Below are 24,054 nucleotides of genomic sequence, written 5' to 3'. Positions count from 1 at the left end.
GTAAATCCTTAAAGTGAGGTGCTGAAGTCCACACATTTCTGGACCAAAGAGGAGCATACAATCTTGCAGTGAATTACTGGTTCAGAACATACTATTTTGTTACTATTTTCTTTTTATAACTAAGAATGTTTTATCAAGGTGGACTATGGTCTTTTGCTCTTTCTCCTTCATTTTAGAGATGGAAAATACCAAAAGATTTTGAAGACTTGTATCAACTATACACATTTATTAGCTGACTGGAAAAAATTAAAAAGAATGTAAATCTTACATTAGGAAGATTTAGTCAAATTATTAGATTATTTTACATCGGTATCATAGAAGCTGCTGGACTTTTTTTTCTACACCTGGGGAGTTTTAGTCCTATAGTTTTCAAAGCTTTCTGAAATGTTAATAAACTTGAACTTTTCCCCTTTATGCACTACACCACCAGGGAAGTCCTTCTGCCCATTTTTTGATTGGGTTGTTTGTTCTTTTTATATTGAGCTGCATGAATTGTTTTATAGTTTGGATATTAAGCCCTTCCTCTCTGCCCAGCTCCTCTGTCCAGTGGGTTGCCATTTCCTTCTCCAGGGATCTTCCTGACCCAGGCATGACACCCGGGTCTCCTGCATTGCAGGCAGATTCTTTACCAATTGAGCCACTGGGGAAGCCTGTCAGTTGCTTAGTTTGCAAATATTTTCTCCCATTCTTAGGATTGTCTTTTCATCTCATTTATAAGGTTTCCTTTGGTGTGCAAAAACTTAAGTTTAATTAGCTCGGTGATGCCATCCAGCCATCTCATCCTCTGTTGTCCCCTTCTCCTCCTGCCCTCAATCCCCCCCAGCATCAGGGTCTTTTCCAGTGAGTCAACTCTTCACATGAGGTGGCCAAAGTATTGAAGTTTCAGCTTTAGCATCAGTTCTTCCAATGGACACCCAGGAGTGATCTCCTTTAGGATGGACTGGTGAAAGGTTGTTGCTGAACCACGCAAAGACGCTGGGATTCTTGGCCTCCGGAAGAGAAGAATTCAATTCAGGGCCAGAGATGAGGCTTGATTGCTCAGAGCTTTTGTGTAATAAAGTTTTATTAAAGTATAAAGGAGATAGAGAAAGCTTCTGACATAGACATCAGAAGGGGGTAGAAAGAGTACCCGCTTGCTAGTGTTAGCAATGGAGTTATATACTCTCCAATGAATCCAAAGAATGTCTGGAGGTTGTAAAGATCTCACCAGACCTACTCCCATAATTTACATTTTAAGATAACAGGATTAGCCAGATGGTTTAATCCAGAGACTGTCCTCAGGCAAGATACATGATCTAAAGGAATGTAGAGGGACAAAAAAGTTTGTCCTTTCTTCCTCCCCGAGAATTCCAGACCCCTCTCTCCTTGGGGACCCCTAGACTTCTTATCAACCTGCCTAGGAAATGACTCCCTCACTGATTGGATCTCCTTGCGTCCAAGGGACTCTCAGGAGTCTTCTCCAACACCACAGTGCAAAAGCATCAATTCTTCAGCGCTCAGCTTTCTTCACAGTCCAACTCTCACATCCATACATGACCACTGGAAAAACCATAACCTTGACTAGACAGACCTTTGTTGGCAAAGTAATGTCTCTGCTTTTGAATATGCTATCTAGGTTGGTCATAACTTTCCTTCCAAGGAGTGTCTTTTAATTTCATGGCTGCAGTCACCATCTGCAGTGATTTTGGAGCCCAAAAATAAAGTCTGACACTGTTTCCACTGTTTCCCCATCTATTTGCCATGAAGTGATGGGACCAGATGCCATGATCTTCGTTTTCTGAATGTTGAGCATTAAGCCAGCTTTTTCAGTCTCCTCTTTCACTTTCATCAAGAGGCTCTTTAGTTCCTCTTCATGTTCTGCCATCTTAGGCTATGAAATAAAAGGTGTATTGAGAAAAGCAGGTTAGCCAGGGGTAAAAAGTTAGAATTTCCAATTCCTTGGAGCTGCCATATCAAGCCCTGATTCCTTATCATGGTCTGCCACATGAAAGAGAAATAAGGTTCTATCTTGATTAATTTATCATTATTTTGCAGTTTTCTAACAGTTAAACTGGTTTCTTTACCCTTGAAATAAATATTTTTAGGTGTTTCTTCAGTTGAATTTTCTAGAACAAAGCCTCCAAGCAGTGCTCCATAGCTTCGGTTGTCATGTCAGCTTTTTTCTATTGCCAGATGACTAATTTACTGTGCAACTTAACAAGAATTAATTTGTTTTTAGGCCTTGATCCAGTTGGATAGGTAGGGAAGAGTTGGCTATAATGCCAGCATCCTGGGAGACTGTTGTAAAATGTAGTGAATCATTCCCTTGCTCGTGTACAGTACTGAAACATTGTCATTAATATTCCTTCACCGACCCCCCCCCCTTTGTTCCCTCAGACTTGTTGATCGCAGGCCCTAGCATCTCTGTCTGCACTTGAATCAGCTGGCTCTTAGGGTTCTCTGGCAGACATGCATCCAAGTTATAGAAGGTGAACAGCTGTTGCCACGGTTCCATCCGCTTCCTTCTGGGAGATTCTTTTCCTTCTGGGAGAGTCTCTTGCCCTTACAATTGTGGTGAGATCTTCCCGAGCGTCCTTGATTTCACTAAACCATTATTTGTGGCATCAGAGGAAGATTAACTCATTTTCAAAGGAAAAGTCAGATTCATCTTAAACCATGCATGTATCAGTCACTGATTTTTGCTTTTCTTTGGCTAATGGGAGAAAGGACGGAGATAAAGTTTGAAGTTCTTTTCCAAGCAAAGGACTGTAGGCAGCGTTTGTCTATCTATAGTCGTTAAACATGTCAGCTTGAGTGCTGTTACCTGTGTGTATCTGTGTGTCCGCTCAGTCGTGTCTGACTCTTTGTGACCCTTACAGACTGCAGCGTGCCAGGCTCCTCTGTCCATGGGATTCTCCAGTCAAGAACACTGGAGTGGGCTGCCATTTCCTCCTCCAGCAGATCTTCCCGACCCAGGGATCAAACCAGTATCTCCTGCGTCTCCAATGCCAGTTGATTAATCCTTTTTGGTATTATTAATTACATTTAAAGAGAGATGACATTTAAACTTTAGAAGTCTAGATGTTTCTTACAGACAACCTTGAAAGGACCATTGAGTGTTAACAAATGCAGAATAGAATGGTTATAAATAGAGGAGCGTTCATTTAGAAAAGTGCCGGGGTCCAGCCCCAGCTGATCCAGGGTATTCGAAGGAGAGACGGCTAGGCGACCTATTCAAATGTTAATTAGAGATAATAAAGAGGAATAGAATGAGGATAGCTCAGTAGGAAAATTCAGTGGAGAAAAGAAGCTGAGTGGCTTGGTTTACGCGGAAAATCAATATAACCCGTGACACCAGGTTAGCTCTGACCACGGAGGCCGCAGGCGCCCTCTCGAATAGCGGAAGGTGCCCCACCTTAGACACCTTCTCGAGTGGGTCTTAGAAGCCCAGGCAAATAAATGGTCGCAGAGGATATCCACGCTCCAGATGGACACTCAGCTGGAAGTTAAAGGGAAGAATGACATGGGGAGACCAAGCGTTGGTGAGCAAGGCCCATAGCTTTATTTTCAACAGGGGCTTTTATACCCTAAGTTACACATAGAGGATAATAGGGGATGCAAAATCAGCAGTCTTTGATGCTTATCAAAAACCAGGGTTTCTTTCCTGAAAATTTATCGTATACAAATGGTTTAGGTGATTTACATCATCTTCTGGCCAGAGGCCTATTAACATTTTATGACTCTTGACAAGCACTTATCAACAAAGACTTATTTTCTCTAAGAGTAATTATTTTAAGGTTTGGCGCCATCTTCCGAAGATAAGATTACGTTCCTATAGGGTGGATGTGTAATGGGTTTACAAAGGAAAGAATTTACTACCTTAAGGGTCTAAAGTTACTAACACCAGGCCACTACTTATTTTTTCTACATACCAACTATATTAATTAATGCACATTCAAGGATACAATTCAGGGGATGTGAAAACTTGGCAACAAACATTGGCTCATCAATGAAATCTTTTACTAGCTTTATTCTGACAGTTTCTAATTCTCTGAGAGGCTCTAAGCTATTTGAATATCTTAAGCTTCCCGTGCCTCTGGAGGCTGGGAGACTGTAAACAATCGTATGCATAGCTGTAGGTGTCCGGGTAAACTTGTCAGGCGAGTTAGAGAGCCATCTGAGGGGTTTGGATTTAAACACTCCTAATTGCCCAGGAACTTTATTAATTGGAGCTGTAAGTTAACTCTTTGACAGAGAGAGTGAGATGGTGGTGGGGGACAGCCCCCAGTAAAGTCAGAGGTGAGAGCACAAAGCAATAAAGTAGGCAGACTCTGGTTTTTTTGGGGGGTAGATGCTCGAGAATATCCGGGGGCACTCCCGAGGCTCGATCCCGCCTTTGCGTATGCCGAGCCTCCTTCCTCATGACCTTTGTCACGAGTGGAATGTCTCTCGCCGGCTCCCGGCAGAAAAGGAAGTAGGCTTTTATTCTTGTGAGTATTTTCCAGCCTTCAGTTTCTTCTAAATGGCTTTCTGCTCAGAACTCTGTATTAACAGCCCCCTTGCCCCTCACCTGTTTAGCATTTTCTTTATTAGTAACTACTAACGAGGAGGGTTTGCGTTTTCAAGGCTTAAGACAGTATTCCATTTGCTGAGACTGAATCAGACTTTAAGACCTAAAGAAAAACAAGGACTTAATACAAACGTATCAAACCATAGATATTTTTAGAAGTGGATCCGAGGCCTATATTTCCAGCCTCATACCATAAAGCCTCTTGCACATCCATCCTGTGAAGGTTCTGTAATCAGTTACACAGGCATCAGAAATGACCAAGTGTATTTTCAGTGTCTGATTTCAAAAGTCCAGATTCAAGATCAGTGCATCAGGGCTGACAAATGTGCAGAAGATATTTATAGAATAAATCTAAATATATGCCCATATGCCCAACTCTGTATTTATGCCCTTCAGATTACTCAAACTGTTCCTGAATCCCTTATACATTTAGTTGTATCATATACATACCTGAAAGGGCCAGACCATTCTTTAGTTATGCTGGTACTTATGGGTTTTAGGAAGCATCAGCCAGGTTAATTGTTATTTAAAATTTCAGTTCCATTTTCTTCACCTTCCCAAAACACCAAGCTTACCTAAAGTATAGTCAGATTGTTTGTTGATTTTATTAGCACTATGTTTAAAGCATGTAGTGTTTATTAGCACCATGAAATCTAGATTCTGGTTTTGTTTTCTTAATTTGTTTTTACTTATTTATCCATTTGGCTGTGCTGGGTCTGAATTGCATCATGTGGGACCTTTGGCTGCAGCACACCCACTCTTAGCTGTGGCATGTGGGATCTAGTTACAAAGTCAGGGGTCATCTCCACACCCCTTGATCTGGAAGCATGAAGTCTTAACCACTGGACCCCTGGGGAAGTCCAAGCATACTGTTTCAGCTAGTCAAACTACTCTCTTAAAAAATCTCCACTGACTTCCTGAATATTATCTCTAGTGATATTTTCATTCACCCTTGGTCTTTATCTCTGCAAGACGTACATTTTTGATCATGGTTTTCATCTTCAGTCTACTGAGACTGGTATCTCAGTCTAATATTGTTTGTTTGCAAGGAACAGGCACCTGTCCAACTTAAGCAAAAGAAAAACCCAGTGAAAGAATGCCGGGCTGTTTTGTGGAATGTGAAAGTGGAAGCTAAAGCCAGGCCTCCTTCATTCATTCACTAGTTAGTATGTGTTCTCCAAGAGACATTGGAGCTAAAATGGTCAACAGATATATCTCTGGCTATACGAGGCTATACACTCAGGCTGTATATGAGCAGATAGTCCAACAAACTTGGATCAAGGGTACAATGGCAAACTAGTAGCTCTGTGCTTTGCGGTATTTTGTTATCTTGAATGACAACAAAAGCTACCTCATGGCTGTACATAAACTTTCAGCTCTGACATCACCTAATGAAGGTATTAGCTAATTATTTCAAATCCCTGGAGAGGGTTTAATTGGCCTGTGCTGTACTTAGTCGCTCAGTCGTGTCTGACTCTTTGTGACCCCATGGACTGTAGCCTGCCAGGCTCCTCTGTCCATGAGGATTCTCCAGGCAAGATTATTGGACTGGGTTGCCATGCCCTCCTCCAGGGGATCTTCCCAACCCAAAGATGGAACCCAGGTCTCCCGCATTGTGGGTGCATTCTTTACTGACTGAGCCACCAGGGAAGCCCAAGAATACTGGAGTGGGTAGCCTATCCCTTCTCCAGGGAACTTCCTGACCCAGAATCGAACCGGGATCTCCTGCATTGCAGGCAGATTCTTTACCAGTTGAGCCACTGGGGAAGCCCTTCAGTTGGCCTAGCGAGAGTCAAATATCTATTGTGACTCTGTGAGCTAAGGCCAGGTCAGGGGAGGATGGAGCCATAGTGCTAATATAGAAGTTGGACCCACTGGCTGAGCAGGGACTGTAAGTAATGGACAATGCTCATAGAGTTAACACCCCAAGTTGTATACTTGTTTGAATTCCACTGTACTATTTCCCTGAATCTCCTATCATATTTACCATTCTTTCCCTCTTGCCTCCCACCCGTGGGATTTGTCCAAAGATCTCCCTTGATTCTTTTTTTTTCCCCCAGTACTCTTCCTCTTGAAATGTCATGGCTTTGAATACATAGGTGAACCCAAAATCTTTATTTCCAGATCTTATCCACTTCCTTGGAGAAGGAAATGACAACCCACTCCAGTACTCTTGCCTCGCAAATCCCATGGGTGGAGGAGCCTGGTAGGCTGCAGTCCATGGGGTTGCTAAGAGTCAGACTCGACTGAGCGACTTCACTTTCACTTTCCACTTTCATGCATTGGAGAAGGAAATGGCAACCCACTCCATTGTTCTTGCCTGGAGAATCCCCGGGACTGGGGAGCCTGGTGGTCTGCCCTCTATGGGGTTGCACGGAGTCAGACACAACTGAAGCGACTTAGCAGCAGCAGCAGCAGCAGCAGCATCCACTTCCTAAAGCCTGCCTCACAAGTTCATTTGTATTATAGAGCTCTCCACTCGGTGTCCCACAGGAGAGAGGATATATGTCCAGAATGGCACAGGTTATTTGCCCAAATGTTTCCATCTAATTGTCTTGATGCCATCTCTCTACTACTAATCATGTTGACTCAGAGCCTTAAGGTTATCTCTATGTTCACCCTCAAAATTTCTTTTCTCATGTCTCATTAGTCATTGAGCCCTTTTGATTTAGCTTCCAACTCATTTCTCACATTCACTTATTTTTCCTCATTACTGTTTCCCAGACTGCCGTTCAGACCTTTATGACTTCTTATTTAAATTGTTAAAATAATTGCCCAACTGTTTACCAGTAGCCACTCCTCACTCCAGACCATACAAGGTTCGACTTTCAGTTCAGTCATCCTATACGTTGCTGTAATCTCGTCACTCTTCTGCTGAATAATTCTCTTGTTTATCAGATAAGACTCAGAAGTCTCTGTAAAATACAGAATTGGTACCCACTGCAACTAAGAGAATCTAACAATGACAGAAGTTTATTTGTCTGAGTCTTGTCAGTCTAGAGCCGGTATGGTGATCTAGAACTTAGAGTCCTTTTAACCAGCTGGTCTGATGCATATGACTTACTCTTAGGGGCCTTTCTTGTTCTATCATGGCTGCTGAGACTCTCGGTGATCAGAGTTGTGCTTCACGCGGCCAGAATAGAGGAAAGGCAGAGGAAGGGTTTGTATGCATTTTCAAGAGGCTTCCCAGAACTGATTTTTACTAGCTGAAACCTAGACATACGTGTGTGTCAAACTGCATGAAAGAGAACAGACATTGATGTAGGGAGCTATAAGTCTACCACAGACTCCATTCAATGTCATTTATATTTGTCTCAACCTAATATTTCCATCTTCATTACCTATCTTGATTTTAAGCATTCTGTCTCTCTATGCTAAGTTCAAATCATTCTTTTTTGTTTCTAATTGTGTTAGGGTAAATTTGAAGTAACTATAAAAGGAAGTCTCTAATTTCAGAGGCTCAAGTCTGATAGAAGGGTTTTTATCTGACATGTGAACCAGTGGGTCTAGGCTGACTGGATAACTCTGCTTTTAGGGTCAATGAGAAACTCAGGACCCTCATTATCTCATGGTTGTATTCATCTTCCTAATCAAAGCCAGTCAGCACCATTTTTGTCTTCTAGTCCACTGGAAGGGGGAAAATGGTTTATTCTAGGGAAAGTGGCCTGTCTTTAAGTTAGAGGTGACCTGAAATTTGATATGTTGTGTCTGCTCACCACCTACTGGTTTGGTCCTGTGGCCATACCCAGCTGCCAGAAGGACTGGGAATATAGGTGCTAGCTGGACAGTCATCTGACCAGGAGGAAGCGTAGACAGGATTTTGAAAAGACAACTCCCCTTCTGTCGCATTCCGGTACCTGTCTGCACATCACGGCAGCTCGAGTGCCGCTTCTGCAAAGAAGCTCATTCTGAACATTTAACCAAAACCCGTGCTTCTTACAACTAATTGTTATCCAGAGCTGAATCTGTGCCAGAAACTAGACAATGTGTTCCACTTTAACGCTTTTCAAAATTCTACCAGTCTTGTCCTCATTTCCACAGATGGAAAACTATTGCTCACACAGATTAAATGGGTAAGCAAAGATTATGTCCACAAGGGGTATTGGAATCATGATCTGTACTTGTGAGCTGCACTCAGGATTGTGTCTCCTGAGTGGAGTCCTGGGCATCTCCTTTATGTTGCATCATTTGTGATTTGTCTCAGTTCCTTCCTGGACTGTGAGCTCTTGAGCCCAGGCCTGATTCTTCTCTTAGCCCTCATTGTGTCTAGCAAAATATCTTGTATGTGAGAAGCTTTCATTAAATGTTTACTGAACAAATTAACTGTCAGCTTAAAAAAAGTTCTAAATTCACAGATAATGTTAATTGAAGAACCGTTTGGATTGGATATCCATGCAGTCTGAAAACTTCAGCATGTTTCTTTTATGTGAAAATTGGCATGGTGACCTTACTCAGGACCTGTTGTTCCACAGGACTGCTCTTACACACTTACAGTCAATTACATTTGTCTTTGTGAAATTCTTTGATGTTTTGAAGAAATTGGAATGTATGAAACTAAGATGTATTTTCCTTTAAAATGCCCCTATTTACTTTATCAAGTTCTCTTCTGCTTCTTATCATGGGTTGTGCTTATCATTAAATAAGCATTCATTTGTATAACAACCTCTATTTGTAATGGGAAAATAAATAGTTAAAACAGTTGTATTTATTTCCCATTAAATATTTATTGGCATGAGCTGTTGGAGACCAATTAAAGTACTCAATATCTGTATAGAAAGCTGGGAAGCATTAGCTTTCCATATTTTTAATGATTCATTACAGGCCACAGCCATATTGAAAAATAATTGATAAAACTAAAATTATTTAAAAGTATAATCTAAGCATAGAAATTGAATTGGATATTTTCTTCCTGAGGCTTTACTCTGCTTTAGAAATAAAATTACAAAAATGCATTTTCCTTAGAGCCTATATAAAAGGTGAGATAAATATCTAATTTCAAAAAATATATTTTTAACTTGTATTTGAAACCCCTGGATACTGTCTATGTGTGTGTCTGTGGTTCTGTGGTTGTTGGTAGGGAAATCTGCTTAAATGAGATGGTTTAATTAGACTTTCCCTATTTTATGATGTTGACCATGGTTTCACACAGTTATGGATTTCTTCTCTTGTTAGTTATCTGTTTAAGACTTCTGTTTCTATTGCTTGGGAGTTCTTTTTGTATTCTGGTTATATTATGGATATGAGCCCTTTGTCAGTTACATGTCTTGAAAATATGTTCTACCATTTGAAGTTTTGCCTTTTAATTCTCTTATGATGTCTATAAATATGCTTAAAAGTAGAGGTGGTAATCAAATATATAACTGTTGAAAATAGTGTGGAGATTGATAACTCAGAATAGTGTGCAGCTACCAAATACCAGGCTTATGTACAAGAATTTTAAGAAATTACAGTATCACTTAGCATGGAAGGAATGGGAATTTGTCAAAGAAATTGTTATTTGTTGTGTACATCCATACTACTGCATATTAGGATCAGATGAACTTGAGTAATGTCTGAAAAATTTAATGAAGAAAACATGCTGCAGTGTTAATTACATGGTTCTATTTGTTAAAAAGAGTTCACACAGCTTGGTTTGTTTGTGAGCATTGATCTTGGCTGTTTCTGATGGGTAGAGTTGGAGACAGTCATGTTGGGAGGCCCCCCTGAATGTTCAGTTTGTTGTAAACAACACTGTTGCGTTAATACTTTTAAAAAATCTAATTTCTAAAGAAATTTAGAAAAATTTCAATGGATAAAGGGACTATCTTATTTTTATTCCCATACCCCTCTGTACAAAGGGGAAGATTAAAGCTATTTTGGACTCTTCATGCAGAGTAGGTCCATGTTGATCAGACATGTCATCCCAGATGACTGTTGAGAGATTTCAGCCAACCTTTACCATATCTATCAAAGCACATATTTCCAAGAGCAGGAGAACAGAAAGTCAAGAATGAAGCTGTTCATTTCACATGCCCGATTCTAGTAGACTCTGTGCATTCTACGCCTTGACTCTTCCGCTGTTTTACTATGTGCTTGAGGGCAAGGTTGTTTGCTGGTTTCATCATGGACCCTAGTTTCAAGGTTAGTGCTTGAAACAGAGACAGTAAATGCTTGCTGATTGACTGAATAAACATGTATTTTAGGGTGGTAGTTAAAGAGTTTGTCATTTCTTTAATTGTTCCTCACTGGGTTATCTATTTGGTTCTAGTTTATAGAGCACCATGCTTTTAAAATCTCTGCTTATCCTGTGATTGTGCAACAGTGTGATTACTTTCACATACATCTGTCTTCCCAATAGGACTGTGAGTCACTCAGGGGCAAAAATCTGATTTTTTTCATGTTTTTTTCTATATCCCACAGAGCAATTAATTCATAAAATTATAAATACAGTAGGTTATTGAAAAATGTGTTTTATTCTCTCAGATCAGTGCTTTTAATAGTATGACTCCAACAATTATTTTATCACACAAGCAACTCATTGATTCTACTATCAATTTTCTATTCCTCTGATATCACTTTGATCCCATGCTGTTTTAAACTCTGTGATACATCATTATAATCACTTTATTCATTCTCTTGCATACAGCTTCAGCTTTCCTCACTTCTCTTTAAAATACTTGTCTACTCTCTCTACACTTTGCCCATGGGGTGCTTCCCATTCAAAAGACTTTAAATACCTTATGTGTTCTAATGACCCCAAATTTATATATTTAGCCTGAACCTTTCCCCCAGGTTCAGACTCCTGTGTCTAACTGCTTGCTCTGCATCTTCGTTTGGATGGCCATGGTCACCTCAAAACACGTCCAGTGCTGAACTTATTCTCTGCCCTCACCCCAAATCTGTTCCTCCAGCAACCTTTCCCATCTTGGTAAATAGCAGTTCCGTCCTTTCAGTTATTCACTTCAGTCATGACTCCTTTTGTTTTTCCGGTTATGCCTATCTCTAATTCATTGGGCAGTCTGGTTGGAGTTAATGTCAAAATATACCCGTTATCTGGACTCTTCCCTTTAATTATTTTCTCTAATTCTGATCCAAGCCAGATTACCTCTCACCTAAGCTTGTGTGTGCTCTCTTGCTACCTGCCCAAACTCCAGACTCTCAGCACAGCATCCGGATGATCCAGTTAAGACGTAAGTTGAAGCACACCACTCCGCTTATCAACAGCCTGCGGCAGCTTCCTGTCCCACCCAGAGTTGAACCGGCTCACTGCGGCCTCTCTGACCTTGCCACATGCATCTTTTCTTTCCTGCCTACTTTTCTTCAGCCGTAGTCAGGCTGATTCCACTTTCTTGGGGGGAGTAATGTTTTAGCTTAAATTGAACCAACACTGAAATATGTGAGGAGATAAATCAGTTTTCAGCATAATGACGCGATGCTGGATTTTACCTATAAAGAAGGCATATACCAATATGACTTCTGGCAGCTATGATACAGGGTTTTCTTTTTCAAGGGCCTAAAATTTCTTTGATATCATGAGAATTATGTTTCTCAACCAAGAGTATGATAAGATTAATCTAGGAGGCCTGGAGAGAGAGATATATATATATATAAATAATATGTTACATATATCTGTGTAGATATATTACTTTACTGATTTTTGTGTGTGTGAGACTTTCTCATTAAGGTAATTTTTAAGGAAACAGATAATACTTAGCCACTGGAAGTTTGATTAATTGAAATTTGGAAGTCATAGCTATAATTACTGTTTTGTTTTTTTTTTCTTTTTCTGGTTTAGGCCACCATTTTCAGTCACAAAAGAATTCATCTTGAGATTCAATCAAACAAAAAATCCAAAAGAGGAGGAAGAACTATTGGACATAGCTAGAAAAAACATTATCAAATGTAAGGTAATGCTGTTTGATTACTTAGTGTGTGAACTTTCTCTTCCAGTTGGTGGATGATTACATGTTCTAAAATGTTGAAAGAAAAAATAAGGATACATATTTCTTTAGTTATAAGTAGACATAGTTAAAAATACTAAATACAAATTAATGTTAAAGATTATGACCAAATTATTCAATGTCAAATGGCTTTTGGATGAAAATTATTCATAAATTATTGGGGAATACAGCTGTTGACATTAGTCCAAGAGTTCACATCAAAATATCAAAGGCTGGTAAATAAATATTTACTTATGAAAATTCTACATTTGACTGAAAAAAATGTTAACAAACATATCTTGTGTTTTTTTTTTTTTTAAAAGGACAGAAAGGCCTCCTAAACATTCACTATACATGCACAGAGGACTCTGTTCTTTCTCTGTAACAAACTATTCACTTAGCCTGTTAAATACATTCTTTAAGAATATATCATTAATTCACAAATTTTCAAAGAATATCAAAACTGAATAGAAGGTAAAATAAATCTTTGTTTTACCTTTTCTTAATTAGATACCATTTAAGTTTTGACAGAGAAATAATATGCACATGATTTTGCTATAATACCAAATGACTGGTGAAATAAAAAACTGCGCAAAACAAATGAATAAATTAAGCCATTTTTTGGTGGCAGTTATTTCCCAGTATTTTACTCATGGTTTACCATATATTTAATTTAAAAAATCCATGGAAAATGTTGATTAAAAAAAAGAATTCAACATCCATTCATGATTAAAACTCTCACCAAAGTGGGTATGGAGGGAGCATATCTTAACATATTAAAAAGCCATTTATGATAGCCCAGTGGTGGCTCAGACAGTAAAGAGTCCGCCTGCAATGTGGGAGGCCTGGCTCGATCCCTGGGTTGGGAAGATCCCCTGGAGACAGGAACAGCTACCCACTCCAGTATTCTCACCTGGAGAATCCCCGTGAACAGAGGAGCCTGGCAGGCTGCAGTCCATGTGGTTGCAAAGAGTCAGACACGACTGAGCGACTTTCGCTCTTCACTTTCAGAGCCAGTGTGATACTCAGTGGTGAAAAACTGAAAGCCTTATTCTAAATTCTGGAACACAGCAAGGTTGTCCATCTTACCACTTCTATTCAGCATAGTGTTGGAAGTTCTAGACATTGCAGTCAGACAAGAAAAGGAAGTAAAAAGTATCCAAATTGGAAGAGAAGAGATAATACTCTCATTGTGTGCAGATTACCTGATACTCTATACAGAAAACCTTAAAGCCACCACACAAAAACTACCAGAATGGATAAATGAATTTGGCAAGGTGGTAGGATACAAGATTAATATATAGAAATCTGTTACCTTTCTTTACACTAACAAGGAGATATCAGAAAGAGAAAACAAAAGAAAAGAAGCAAAGCCATTTAAAATTGTGTATAAAAAAAAAATTACCCTAGAAATAGACATGACCTAGGTGATTAAAGACTTGCATGCTGAAAACTATAAAACATTGGTAAAGGAAACTGAGGATGACTCAAAGAAATGGAAAAGTATCCAATGCTTTGGTTTAGAAGAATTAATATTGGTAAAATAGCCATACTACCCAAAGCAATATACAGATACAATGCAATCCCTATGAAATTACTCATGAGATTTTTCACAGGGTTAGAACTAAATCCTGAAATTGATAGGGAATCACAAAAGACCCAGAATTGCCAAAGTAATCCTGAGGAAAAAAGAACAAAGCTAGAGGTATAACCCTTGCAGACTTTAGACAATACTACAAAGCTATAGTAATCAAAACAGTGTGTTATTTGCAAAACAGACAGATGGATCAGTGGAATAGAAGAGAGAACCCAGAAGTAAATCCACACACCTACAGTTAATCTTCAACAAAGGAGGCAATAATTATACAATGGACAGTCTTTTCAGCAAGTGTGTTGGAAATACTGGGCAGCCACATGTAAATTAACAAAGTTAGAACATACTCTCACACCATAAACAAAAACAAACTCAAAATGACTTAAATACTTAAATATAAGACATGAAAGACTTTTAACTATAAGACATGACACCACAAAACCCCTAGGAGAGAATACAGACAAAACATTCTCTGAAATAAATTGTACCAGTGTTTTCTTAGGTTAGTCTCCCAAGGCAATAGAAAGAAAAACAAAACCAAACAAATGGGACCTAATCAAACCTAAAAACTTTTGCACAGCAAAGGAAACTGTTCATAAAATGAAAAAGATAACTTACAGAGCTGGGAGAAAATATTTGCAAGTGATGTAACTGCTGCTGCTGCTGCTGCTGCTAAGTCGCTTCAGTCGTGTCCGACTCTGTGCGACCCCATAGACGGCAGCCCACCAGGCTCCCCCGTCCCTGGGATTCTCCAGGCAAGAACACTGGAGTGGGTTGCCATTTCCTTCTCCAGTGCATGAAAGTGAAAAGTGAAAGTGAAGTCGCTCAGTCGTGTCCAACTCTAGAGACCCCATGGTTTGCAGCCTACCAGGCTCCTCCATCCATGAGATTTTCCAGGCAAGAGTACTGGAGTACTGACAAGGGATTAATTTCTAAAATATGCAAACAGCTCATGAAGCTGTTTAAATTAAAAAAAAAAAAAAAAAACCCAATCAAAAAATGGGCAGGGATCTAACTAGACTTTTCTTCAAAGAAGACGTACAAATGACCAACAGGCACATGAAAAGATGCTCAACACCACTAATTATTAGAGAAATGCAAGTCCACACCATAATGAGGCATCACTTCATGCTGGTTAGAATGATCTTCATCAACAAGTCTACAAATGCAGGAGAGAAAAAATGCAGGAGAGAGAGTAGAAGAAAATGAACCCTCCTACACTGCTGGTAGGAATGTAAACTGGTGCAGCCGCTGTGAAAAATGGTATGGAGTTTCCTTAAAAGCTTAAAATAGAGTCACCATATAATCCAGCAATTCCACTCCTGGGCGTATCTGGAAAAGATGAAAAGTCTAATTCAAAAAGATATATGACCCCAGTGTTCACAGCAGCTCTATTTACAATATCCAAAACATGGAAGCAACCTAAGTGTCCATTGATAGATGAATGGATAAAGAAGATGTGATATATTTGTGTGTGTGTGTGTGTGTGTATATGTGTGTGTGTGTGTGTGTGTGTGTCACTAAGTTGCTTCAGTCTTGTCCAACTCTTTGCAACACTGTGGACTGTAGCCTGCCAGGCTCCTCTGTCCAAGGGATTCTCCAGGCAAGAAAAGGAGTGCGTTGCCATGCCCTCCTGCAGGGGATCTTCTGGACCCAGGGATCGAACCTACGTCTCTTACATCTCCTGCATTGGCAGGCAGATTCTTTACCATTAGCGCCACCTGGGAAGCCCCAAAATGTGGTACATCCATACAATGGAATATTACCAGTGATTTAACAAAGAGCTATCAAGCTATCTTCCCCCATGAAGAGTCATGGAGGAAACTTAAACACATTTTGCTAAGTGATAGAAGCCAGTCTGAAAGATTCGATGCTGCCTAATTCCACCAAACAGCACTTTATAAAAGGCTCATGGGAAAAGGCTCATGGTTTTTATGTAGACAGTAAAAAGATCAGAGGTTGCCAATGCTTGCATCAGAAGTGAGCCCTAATGTAAAGGATGAACTTCAGTTAATGATAACATATCAATATTGGCCCATCAAGTAAAACAAATGCACCTTACTAAAACAAGCTGTTAGTAATATGGGAAACCGTGCTTGTGCTGGAATGAGGGGATACATGAGGACTCTGGACTTTCTGCTCAGGAATCTCTCTCTGTAAGCATTAAAACTCCCCTGCTAATCCCAAAAATTAAACTCATGAACAAAAGGTATTCAACACATTTAGGGGCATTTTGAGTTTGTTTCTTATTTTGATTAAAACTGCTGCACCTACTTTCCCCTGCCCACTCCTTTTTCGTTCTGCTTTTCTGTTAATGTTTACAAAAATGTTAACCTATATAAAGAGGAGTAATCCAAGGTGCCTTCCAGAGTAGTTCCTTTTTGCTTATGAGGGTAAAGTATTCTTCATAGAAAGTGGGAAAATATTTCCTTCAGTTATTAATCCAATTAAAAATAATGAGTGCTAAACTAAAATTACCAACCAAAATACCAAAGATGATCAAGACAAAGGTCCCCACTTTTTCCATGAGACGAAATCCTCTCTGCTCATTTTAAGAGAAAAAGAGTCCTGGGAACACAAAAATCAAACACACTGATGTACTGGAACCAACTATACCAAATGAGTTCCTAATATGACGAACATATATTGCAAGTAAAACAGTGATAATATTGAGAGCTAGGGTGATTGAAGAATTGTGAATCCTTGAGAATGGAAGATTGGGGAAAAACATCATTAAAGCTTTCCTTGCAGGGAAGTGGATTAGAGGGACCATCAGAAGCACAGAAAATGGTATGCATAACTTCAGAGTCATAAGGACATCATGTGGCAAGTATGTACTGTAACCTTGTAGTAATTCTGACGCTACATCGTCATAAAAACTGAGGCACCCAAAGAGCGCAGGTAAAAAGTAAGCGAGAAAACGTAAAGCCATCGCTGTACTGGTTACATCCTGCATCTGTTTCTTGGAAGGGCTTTGAACTTCTCAGTATATGGGCAGACTGAGGTATGCAGGGAAATGAAAAAGTCACGGTTGGTATGGCATAAGCATTCTCTTTGGAGAAATAAAAGAGCTTTGGTTTACAATCATCTGTAGCACTGTTGTACATAATTTAATGTTAAAGGGCAAGGGGTGGAGCATTTTAAATTATTACCACAAGGGCAAAGGACACCATGAAGAAAAACAATAAACTACTTGTGTAGCCAAGAAGGCCTATTTTAGGAAGAAGTGCAAGAGGGAACACCATGCCAACACGAATGATCATTAGTGTCTCTCCATCAAGATACCAAGACCCACCAGAGTCTCCAGATAAAAAATCTGAAATAGCAGCAGGAAGCTGTTTTAATGATTAAAAGAGAAGATGACATAGCTCCAAAATGTTCTCCATTACTATGGTGCTTGCCAGCACCACTTTTCCAGGCAATCCAAATGCAAAGAGTCCAGGATCTCCGTAAGATGTCACCGTGGTCCGAATACACAGACTCAGCAGGAGATGAACGGAGTGAGAAGCCGGAGAGTGACGGTCAGTAGCAAGAACTAAATGCAGGGACACCAGAGCCAGCCGCAGCAAGAGCCAAGCCAAGGGCGCCGCCCCCCGTGGTGGCCTGATCGAACTAAACGCCGAGAGGCCGAGCGGGGCACCGCGGGGGCTCTGCGTGTCAACTCCATTGCTTTGATTAGGAGTATTACTCAGCCAGAAAAAGGAATGAAGGAATACCATTTTCAGCAATATGGGTGGACCTAGAGATTATCACCTAAGTCATGCAGAGAAAGACAAATATCTTACAATAATATTTATGTGTGGAATCTAAAAAAAAAAACCCCACAAATTAACTCAGTTACAAAACAGAGGCAGACATAGAAAAAAAATTTAATATTATCAAAGGGAAAAGTGGTGTGGAGAGATAAAGAGCATGGGATTCACAGATACACATATAAAATAGATGAACACCAAGGACTTACTGAAAAGCATGGGAAACTGTACTCAATATCCTATTATAACCCATAATAGAAAAGAGTCTGACGAAATTGATGTGTATGTGTAACCAAATCACTTGGCTGCATACCTGAAAGTAAAAGAATATTGTGAGTCAACTCTACTTCAATAAAAATAAATGATAAAGTATGAATAAATTAGTAAAATGTAGACAACGGAAATAAACCTGTATTAAAATTTAAAAGCCGTATATTTTTGTTTGCTTCTTTTATCTTCCCAATAACAGAGAAAACTGGGTCTCAGGACCTTGGGGATGGGGAGGCACGTGCACCTTCCCGAGGCATGGACCGAAGTGGTGTGCCTGGCCCAGTGCAGAGGAGAAGTCCAGGATGGTACGTCCGCTGGCCGAGCTCTGCTTAGTCACTCTAAGTGATTTGGATTACCAGTGAAGGCATAATTTGGTAGCTGTAATATTTAGACACTGCAGGAGCCAAGGAAAACTTGCCTTTCTTGTATTGAAATATCTGACAATGTTTCATTATGAAAGTTCCTTTTGTAATTTTGAATATGAATTTGGCTGCTCAACTTTCTAATTATGAAATTGTTTTAAAAACTTTTGCTCAGCAGAGTCGTTATTGCTTTTTTCTAAAATTAGTAACTAATTAAAAAGTAATATAAAATGTCATTTAGTGATTTTCAATTACAATAGGCATTATACTTTAGAGAAACGTGTTTTGGCATTTTATAACTCTTACTCATAAAACATTAACCAAATGGCCATTTATTTCTTCACTTGTTTTAAACAGCCATTTTACTCATTACCTTTTCATTTATCACTTCTTATTTCCGTGTTGCCTTTTAAACCCCCCTCCAACCAATCTAAAAAAGAAATTAAGAAACATTACTTTATAGGAAATAAAGTTCTTTCTATCATTAACTTAAATTTTATGTGTATGCCTTTTAAAATGAGTTTAGAATGGTATCCAGATGAGGTCAGAGAGTATTTCCCCACGTAAATTGAGGTTTGTAGTGCTATCTGGGTGGAGAAGGCAATGGCACCCCACTCCAGTACTCGTGCCTGGCAAATCCTATGGACGGAGGAGCCTGGGCTGCAGTCCATGGGGTCACTAGGAGTCAGGACACGACTTCACTTTCCCTTTCACTTTTCACTTTCATGCATTGGAGAAGGAAATGGCAACCCACTCCAGTGTTCTTGCCTGGAGAATCCCAGGGACGGGGGAGCCTGGTGGGCTGCAGCCAATGGGGTTGCTAAGAGTCGGACGCGACTGAGTGACTTTCACTTTTCACTTTCATGCGTTGGAGAAGGAAATGGCACCCCACTCCAGTGTTCTTGCCTGGAGAGTCCCAGGGACGGGGGAGCCTGGTGGGCTGCCGTCTATGGGGTTGCACAGGGTCGGACTCGACTGAAGCGACTTAGCAGCAGCGGCAGCAGCAGCCGTGCTGTCTGGGAGCTCTCGAGCAGTAGGGAGAGTAAGAATGATTCTGTATCTAACTTGCCTGTACGGCCTTCCATCACAGTGCGGTCCACAGCCTGGGCCTGTAAAATGTTTTAAGTGATACTGAGGTAAGCAGTCCTGACTCACCAGCGACCGCTTGCTCTTCCTTGCCACGTAACTTCAGTTTTGTTCGCAACAGCTGCTCAAAATCTTTGTACAGGTATATTCTTGGAGAGATTGTGAGTTTGGTTCAAGATCCCCATAATAAAGAAAATATTTCAATGAAGCGAGTCACATGAAGTTCTTTGCTTCATGGTGCTTTTAAGAGCTATATTTATACTATATTACGGTCTATCAACTGTGCAATAGCTTGTCTGGAAAATGCACATACCTTAATTAAAAAAGAACGCTTTTGGAAAAGTGGCACTTGCTAGACTTGCTAAATGTTGGATTACTAAAAACCTTCAACTAAAAAAAAGAAAAGAAAACCCGCAATATCTGCAAAGCACAATAAATAAAATGAAGTATGCCTGTAATGACGTGAGGTGCAGTTTTCTGTAGGGCCTTAACTTTACATTCTTCCTTGTTCAGCTCCACTGGCCTTATTCCCTCTGCTTTTCTGTTTATAGCACTTCTTTGTCATCCAGGTCTGTCCGATTTCCCCACCATTATGTAATGATGCAGGCGGTAAAGAACCTGCCTGCCAATGCAGGAGACTAGGAGATGCGAGTTTGATCCCTGGGTTGAGAAGAAACCTGGAGGAGGGCACGGCAACCCACTCCAGTGCTCTGGCCTGGAAAGTCCCGTGGGCAGAGGAGCCTAGTGGGCTGCGGTCCACAGGATTGCAAACAGCTGGGCAGGACTAACCGACTGAGCACAGCACACGCACATATGTGCCCTGATCTACTTTTTTTTTTTTTAATTTAAATTTATTTATTTTAATTGGAGGCTAATTACTTCACAATATTGTATTGATTTTGCCATACATCAACATGAATCCACCACAGGTGTACACATATTCCCAATCCTGAATCCCCCTCCCACCTCCCTCCCCGTACCATCCATCTGGGTCATCCCAGTGCACCAGCCCCAAGCATCCTGTATCCTGCATCAAACCTGGACTGGCGATTTGTTTTGTTGGCTGGAAGAGCTGGAACACCTTCCTAGGGCATTTCTCTCTCTTACCTCGCCTCTCTCCTGCCCTTCCCCTCCTCTGTAGTCTCAAGGGGGCGACTCGATTGCCTTTTCTGATCTAGCCTTGGAAGTCACACAGCGTCACCGAATGGCCCTTACTATTGGTTGAAGCAGTCACAAGGCCTGCTCAGGCTCGAGGGGAACGGGGCATAGACCTCACCTCTTGATGGGAGGGGCGTCCAAGACTGTGAATATTTTAAAGCCACAATGTGGTTTTGGTGACTGATTATAAGACTTAATCGTAGCATGTAGAAAAACAGCAAAAAAAATGATTTATAGAAAAAAATGATTTATAAATTATGTTTCTACTTGTCAATATTTCAGAAGCTTTGAATATGCTCTATGCTTCCCTGGACCATGCTGTCTTTGATTACGATCATCTGCCTGCCTTATTTTTTGTTGCGGAATCAGTTCTATACAGACTCTGCTGTGATGCATTCCAAAAGGCATACTTATACTCAGTTGAAATCAAGCTGGCAAAGGTATGTTTTAAGGTGATTCCAATGTATTTTAATTGCTACATGCACTACATCTGGCCACACGATACCAGTTTCAGGATCCAAACAGGCCATTTGGTTTTATTACAGAATATTCTCTTGTTTGGTAGTTTATTTTAATCTCTAAATGTGGACACTACATTATTACTTGATATGCAAATGGAGATGGTTGGAGAAAATACAGTTTTGCCAACTATGTAAGAAAATAACATTTAATTAAGAATCAAGTTTGTACTTATTTCTCCTCCTATCTATTTTAAGGATTGCTGAATGCCAGTTTTCCATTTAAAAATGCTGACTGATATACTCTTAAAATGTGGCCCGATTTCAGAAGATAGATGGTTATCTCAGTATTCTATGTCATTTTAGAGCTGTAAGATGGGAACTATATTCATGCAGCTCATGTTTCATAAGGTCCTAGAAGACAGAGTGTTCCACTTCTGTGATGATCAGGTTGCCTGCTGCCAAATTTATTATTAGTCAGAGAAATTTAGCTTAACTAGTGGTTTTATTGCAAAGAAAAACCAGAAGAATAATTTCTTTATGAATAAAGAAAATATATCTGTATGTATATATTTTAGTTGACATATATATATATACATATCATTTGAAATTAAGTACAGTGTTATTTGCAAAAATATATTTCCCCTTCTTTACTTTTGATTATGAAATTTTGATTATGTTAGAAAGTGGGCATGAAGATATTCATGGGTCATCCAGGGCATTTTGGAAGACACTGTATTTCAGACCTTACAAATTAAGTCTAGATTGTGTCTGATATGTTTGGGGGTAAAAGATTTATGGACACCAGGCAAGAAACAGAGCATAATAGAAATTGAAAATGCAAAGAACTGAGGCTCTGCACAGAACAGCTGGGGGCAAAGAGACAAGTAAAATTACAATGTCCTTTTCTTCTTTCTTTATTTCCCAAACTGTTCATTATAATGATACCTAAGAGCTTCTATTTATATAATTATTTTGGGATTTCAAAATATAATATATGCATTACTTATATAAAAAGAGTTAGCATTAGGGCTAGTTTATGATAAGAAAAGAGTAGAGGAAAACCACAGGTCAAGTGTGTGTAGCTTTTTCTCCTTTCCTTCTCATCCTTTTTGGTGGCCTTTCCCCTTTCTTGCCTTTTATATTTTTGCCAGCAATAAAAATGGCTATAAAATAAAGTTTTAGTCATTGTGTATATTGCTTATAATTTACATATACCATGGATTCATTTAATTTAAAAAGATTCCTATATCATCTCAGGTGAGTGGTTAGACTATTTGCATTGCACAATAATTGGTGCTTTAGATGTATTAGACATAATAACTTGTTTAATCTTCACAATAATCTAAAAGGTAGGTGCTATTATTAACCACCATTCCACAGACTAGGCAAAGAGACTCTAAGTTGATTACCCAAGATCTCAGCAGAGAAGATTTTGAAACCCAGGATCTCATGGACTCTCAGCCATGATTCTACTCATTTACCTAGGCTCCCAGATTTACTAGGGCTTCCCTGGTAGCTCAGCTGGTAAAGACTCTGCCTGCAATGTGGGAGACCCGGGTTCTATCCCCAGCTTAGGAAGATCCCCTGGAGAAGGGAATGGAAAGCCACTCCAGTATTCTGTCCTGGAGAATTCCATGGACGGAGGAGCCTGGCAGGTTGCAGTCCATGGAGTTGCAAGAGTCAGACACGACTGAGCAACTGAACCTACTTGCCTATCAGATTTACCGATTTGAATGCTTGCTTTTCATTGTTCTAGATAATATAGACTAGCTAGGAGAAAGCAGCATGCTTTATAAGTGCCTTTGATTTCAGTCACCCACCTTTTCTCTGCAGGAGTTTCATTGTATATCTACTAGTCAGTTGGGTGCTTCTTTTTTGATTTTTTTCTTGTTGGCAGAACGGTCTATTTAAGGGTATTGCCATGGAGTCACTGCTCACCTTCACACACAGCATTTTGTTTCTCTTTTGACAAAGAAATATATAGCTCATGCTTGGGAAAAGACAGAAATACCTGATTCCTAGTATTACTTATTTTTACATTTTGTGCATATTCTTCCCTCATCTGAGTGTAGAATCTTAACTACTGGAGTCTACTTATTAAAGTATTGAAAGGTTGTTGTTGAATCACGCGAATACACCGGGATTCTTGGCCCCTGGAGGAGAAGAATTCAATCCGGGAACAGAGACGAGGCTTGATCACTCAGAGCTTTTGTGTAATAAAGTTTTATTAAAGTGTAAAGGAGATAGAGAAAGCTTCTGACATAGGCATCAGAAGGGGGCAGAAAGAGTACCCCCCTGCTAGTCCTCAGCTGGATGTTATATAGTCACTAGCAGTCTGTTAATGAAAGAAAGAAATGTCTTAAAATTCAGAATGGCACCAGGCCCCTCACCCGTAAGATGCATTTTGGGATAATCTTGGCACCAAATGGTTTATCCTGGGCCATAAAATGATTAACTTGAATCTTGAAGAAGGGCAGACCATTATACAAATAGTTTCATTTACATAGATTAGGGGAACAATATCTGAGTATAACATACTGGTTTGTCAAGTAGGTTCTGGGCCAAGAGGCGGAACCGACTTGGAGACAGAGTTTGGGGTAAAGGCGTAGCACATTAGCATAGCTTAAGACAAACATTTCCATAAGAAAAAGGCATTGGTTACCTCTAGGCTCAAGAATAGCTAACTTCAGGCCAAACCAGGTGTCATTATGGCAACACAGTATTTTAAGAGAAACCTCCCTTTAAATTTGTATAGAGAAGGAAAAAAATATTGCTAGTTTGTTTCCTCCTGCGGCTTAAGAGAGATAAAAATGTCTGACAGTTGCAGGCTATTTCCTCCATTTGGAGACCCCTGGCCTTCCTGCCTGTTAACCCCCTCATTTTCATCGACTCCAGTCCCCAGG

The 24,054-nt window shown here is 39.9% G+C and overlaps 1 protein-coding gene and 1 pseudogene across 22 annotated transcripts in view; one reads left to right on the top strand and one right to left on the bottom strand.

The window, feature by feature from the left end:
- TMEM232 (transmembrane protein 232) overlaps window positions 1-24,054 on the top strand; it is a 257,294-nt gene that overhangs the window by 23,388 nt on the left and 209,852 nt on the right. For 17 of the 22 annotated variants that reach the window (XM_055565932.1, XM_055565891.1, XM_055565892.1 and 14 more), the window contains 3 exons: window positions 12,324-12,435; window positions 18,284-18,389; window positions 20,973-21,130. In XM_055565932.1, the coding sequence (XP_055421907.1) occupies window positions 18,311-18,389; window positions 20,973-21,130 (237 nt within the window). In that variant the 5' untranslated portion in view covers window positions 12,324-12,435; window positions 18,284-18,310. Of the gene's footprint in view, window positions 1-11,624; window positions 11,719-12,323; window positions 12,436-18,283; window positions 18,390-20,972; window positions 21,131-24,054 lie in introns of all 22 variants that reach the window. The other 5 variants (XM_055565941.1, XM_055565942.1, XM_055565936.1 and 2 more) reach the window with 4 other exon arrangements.
- On the bottom strand, window positions 16,494-18,125 carry LOC129641256 (probable sodium-coupled neutral amino acid transporter 6; annotated as a pseudogene).

The sequence above is a fragment of the Bubalus kerabau genome, chromosome 1 (assembly GCF_029407905.1).
Source record: "Bubalus kerabau isolate K-KA32 ecotype Philippines breed swamp buffalo chromosome 1, PCC_UOA_SB_1v2, whole genome shotgun sequence".
Taxonomy (NCBI): domain Eukaryota; kingdom Metazoa; phylum Chordata; class Mammalia; order Artiodactyla; family Bovidae; genus Bubalus; species Bubalus kerabau.
This window is presented reverse-complemented; position numbering and strand designations above follow the sequence as displayed.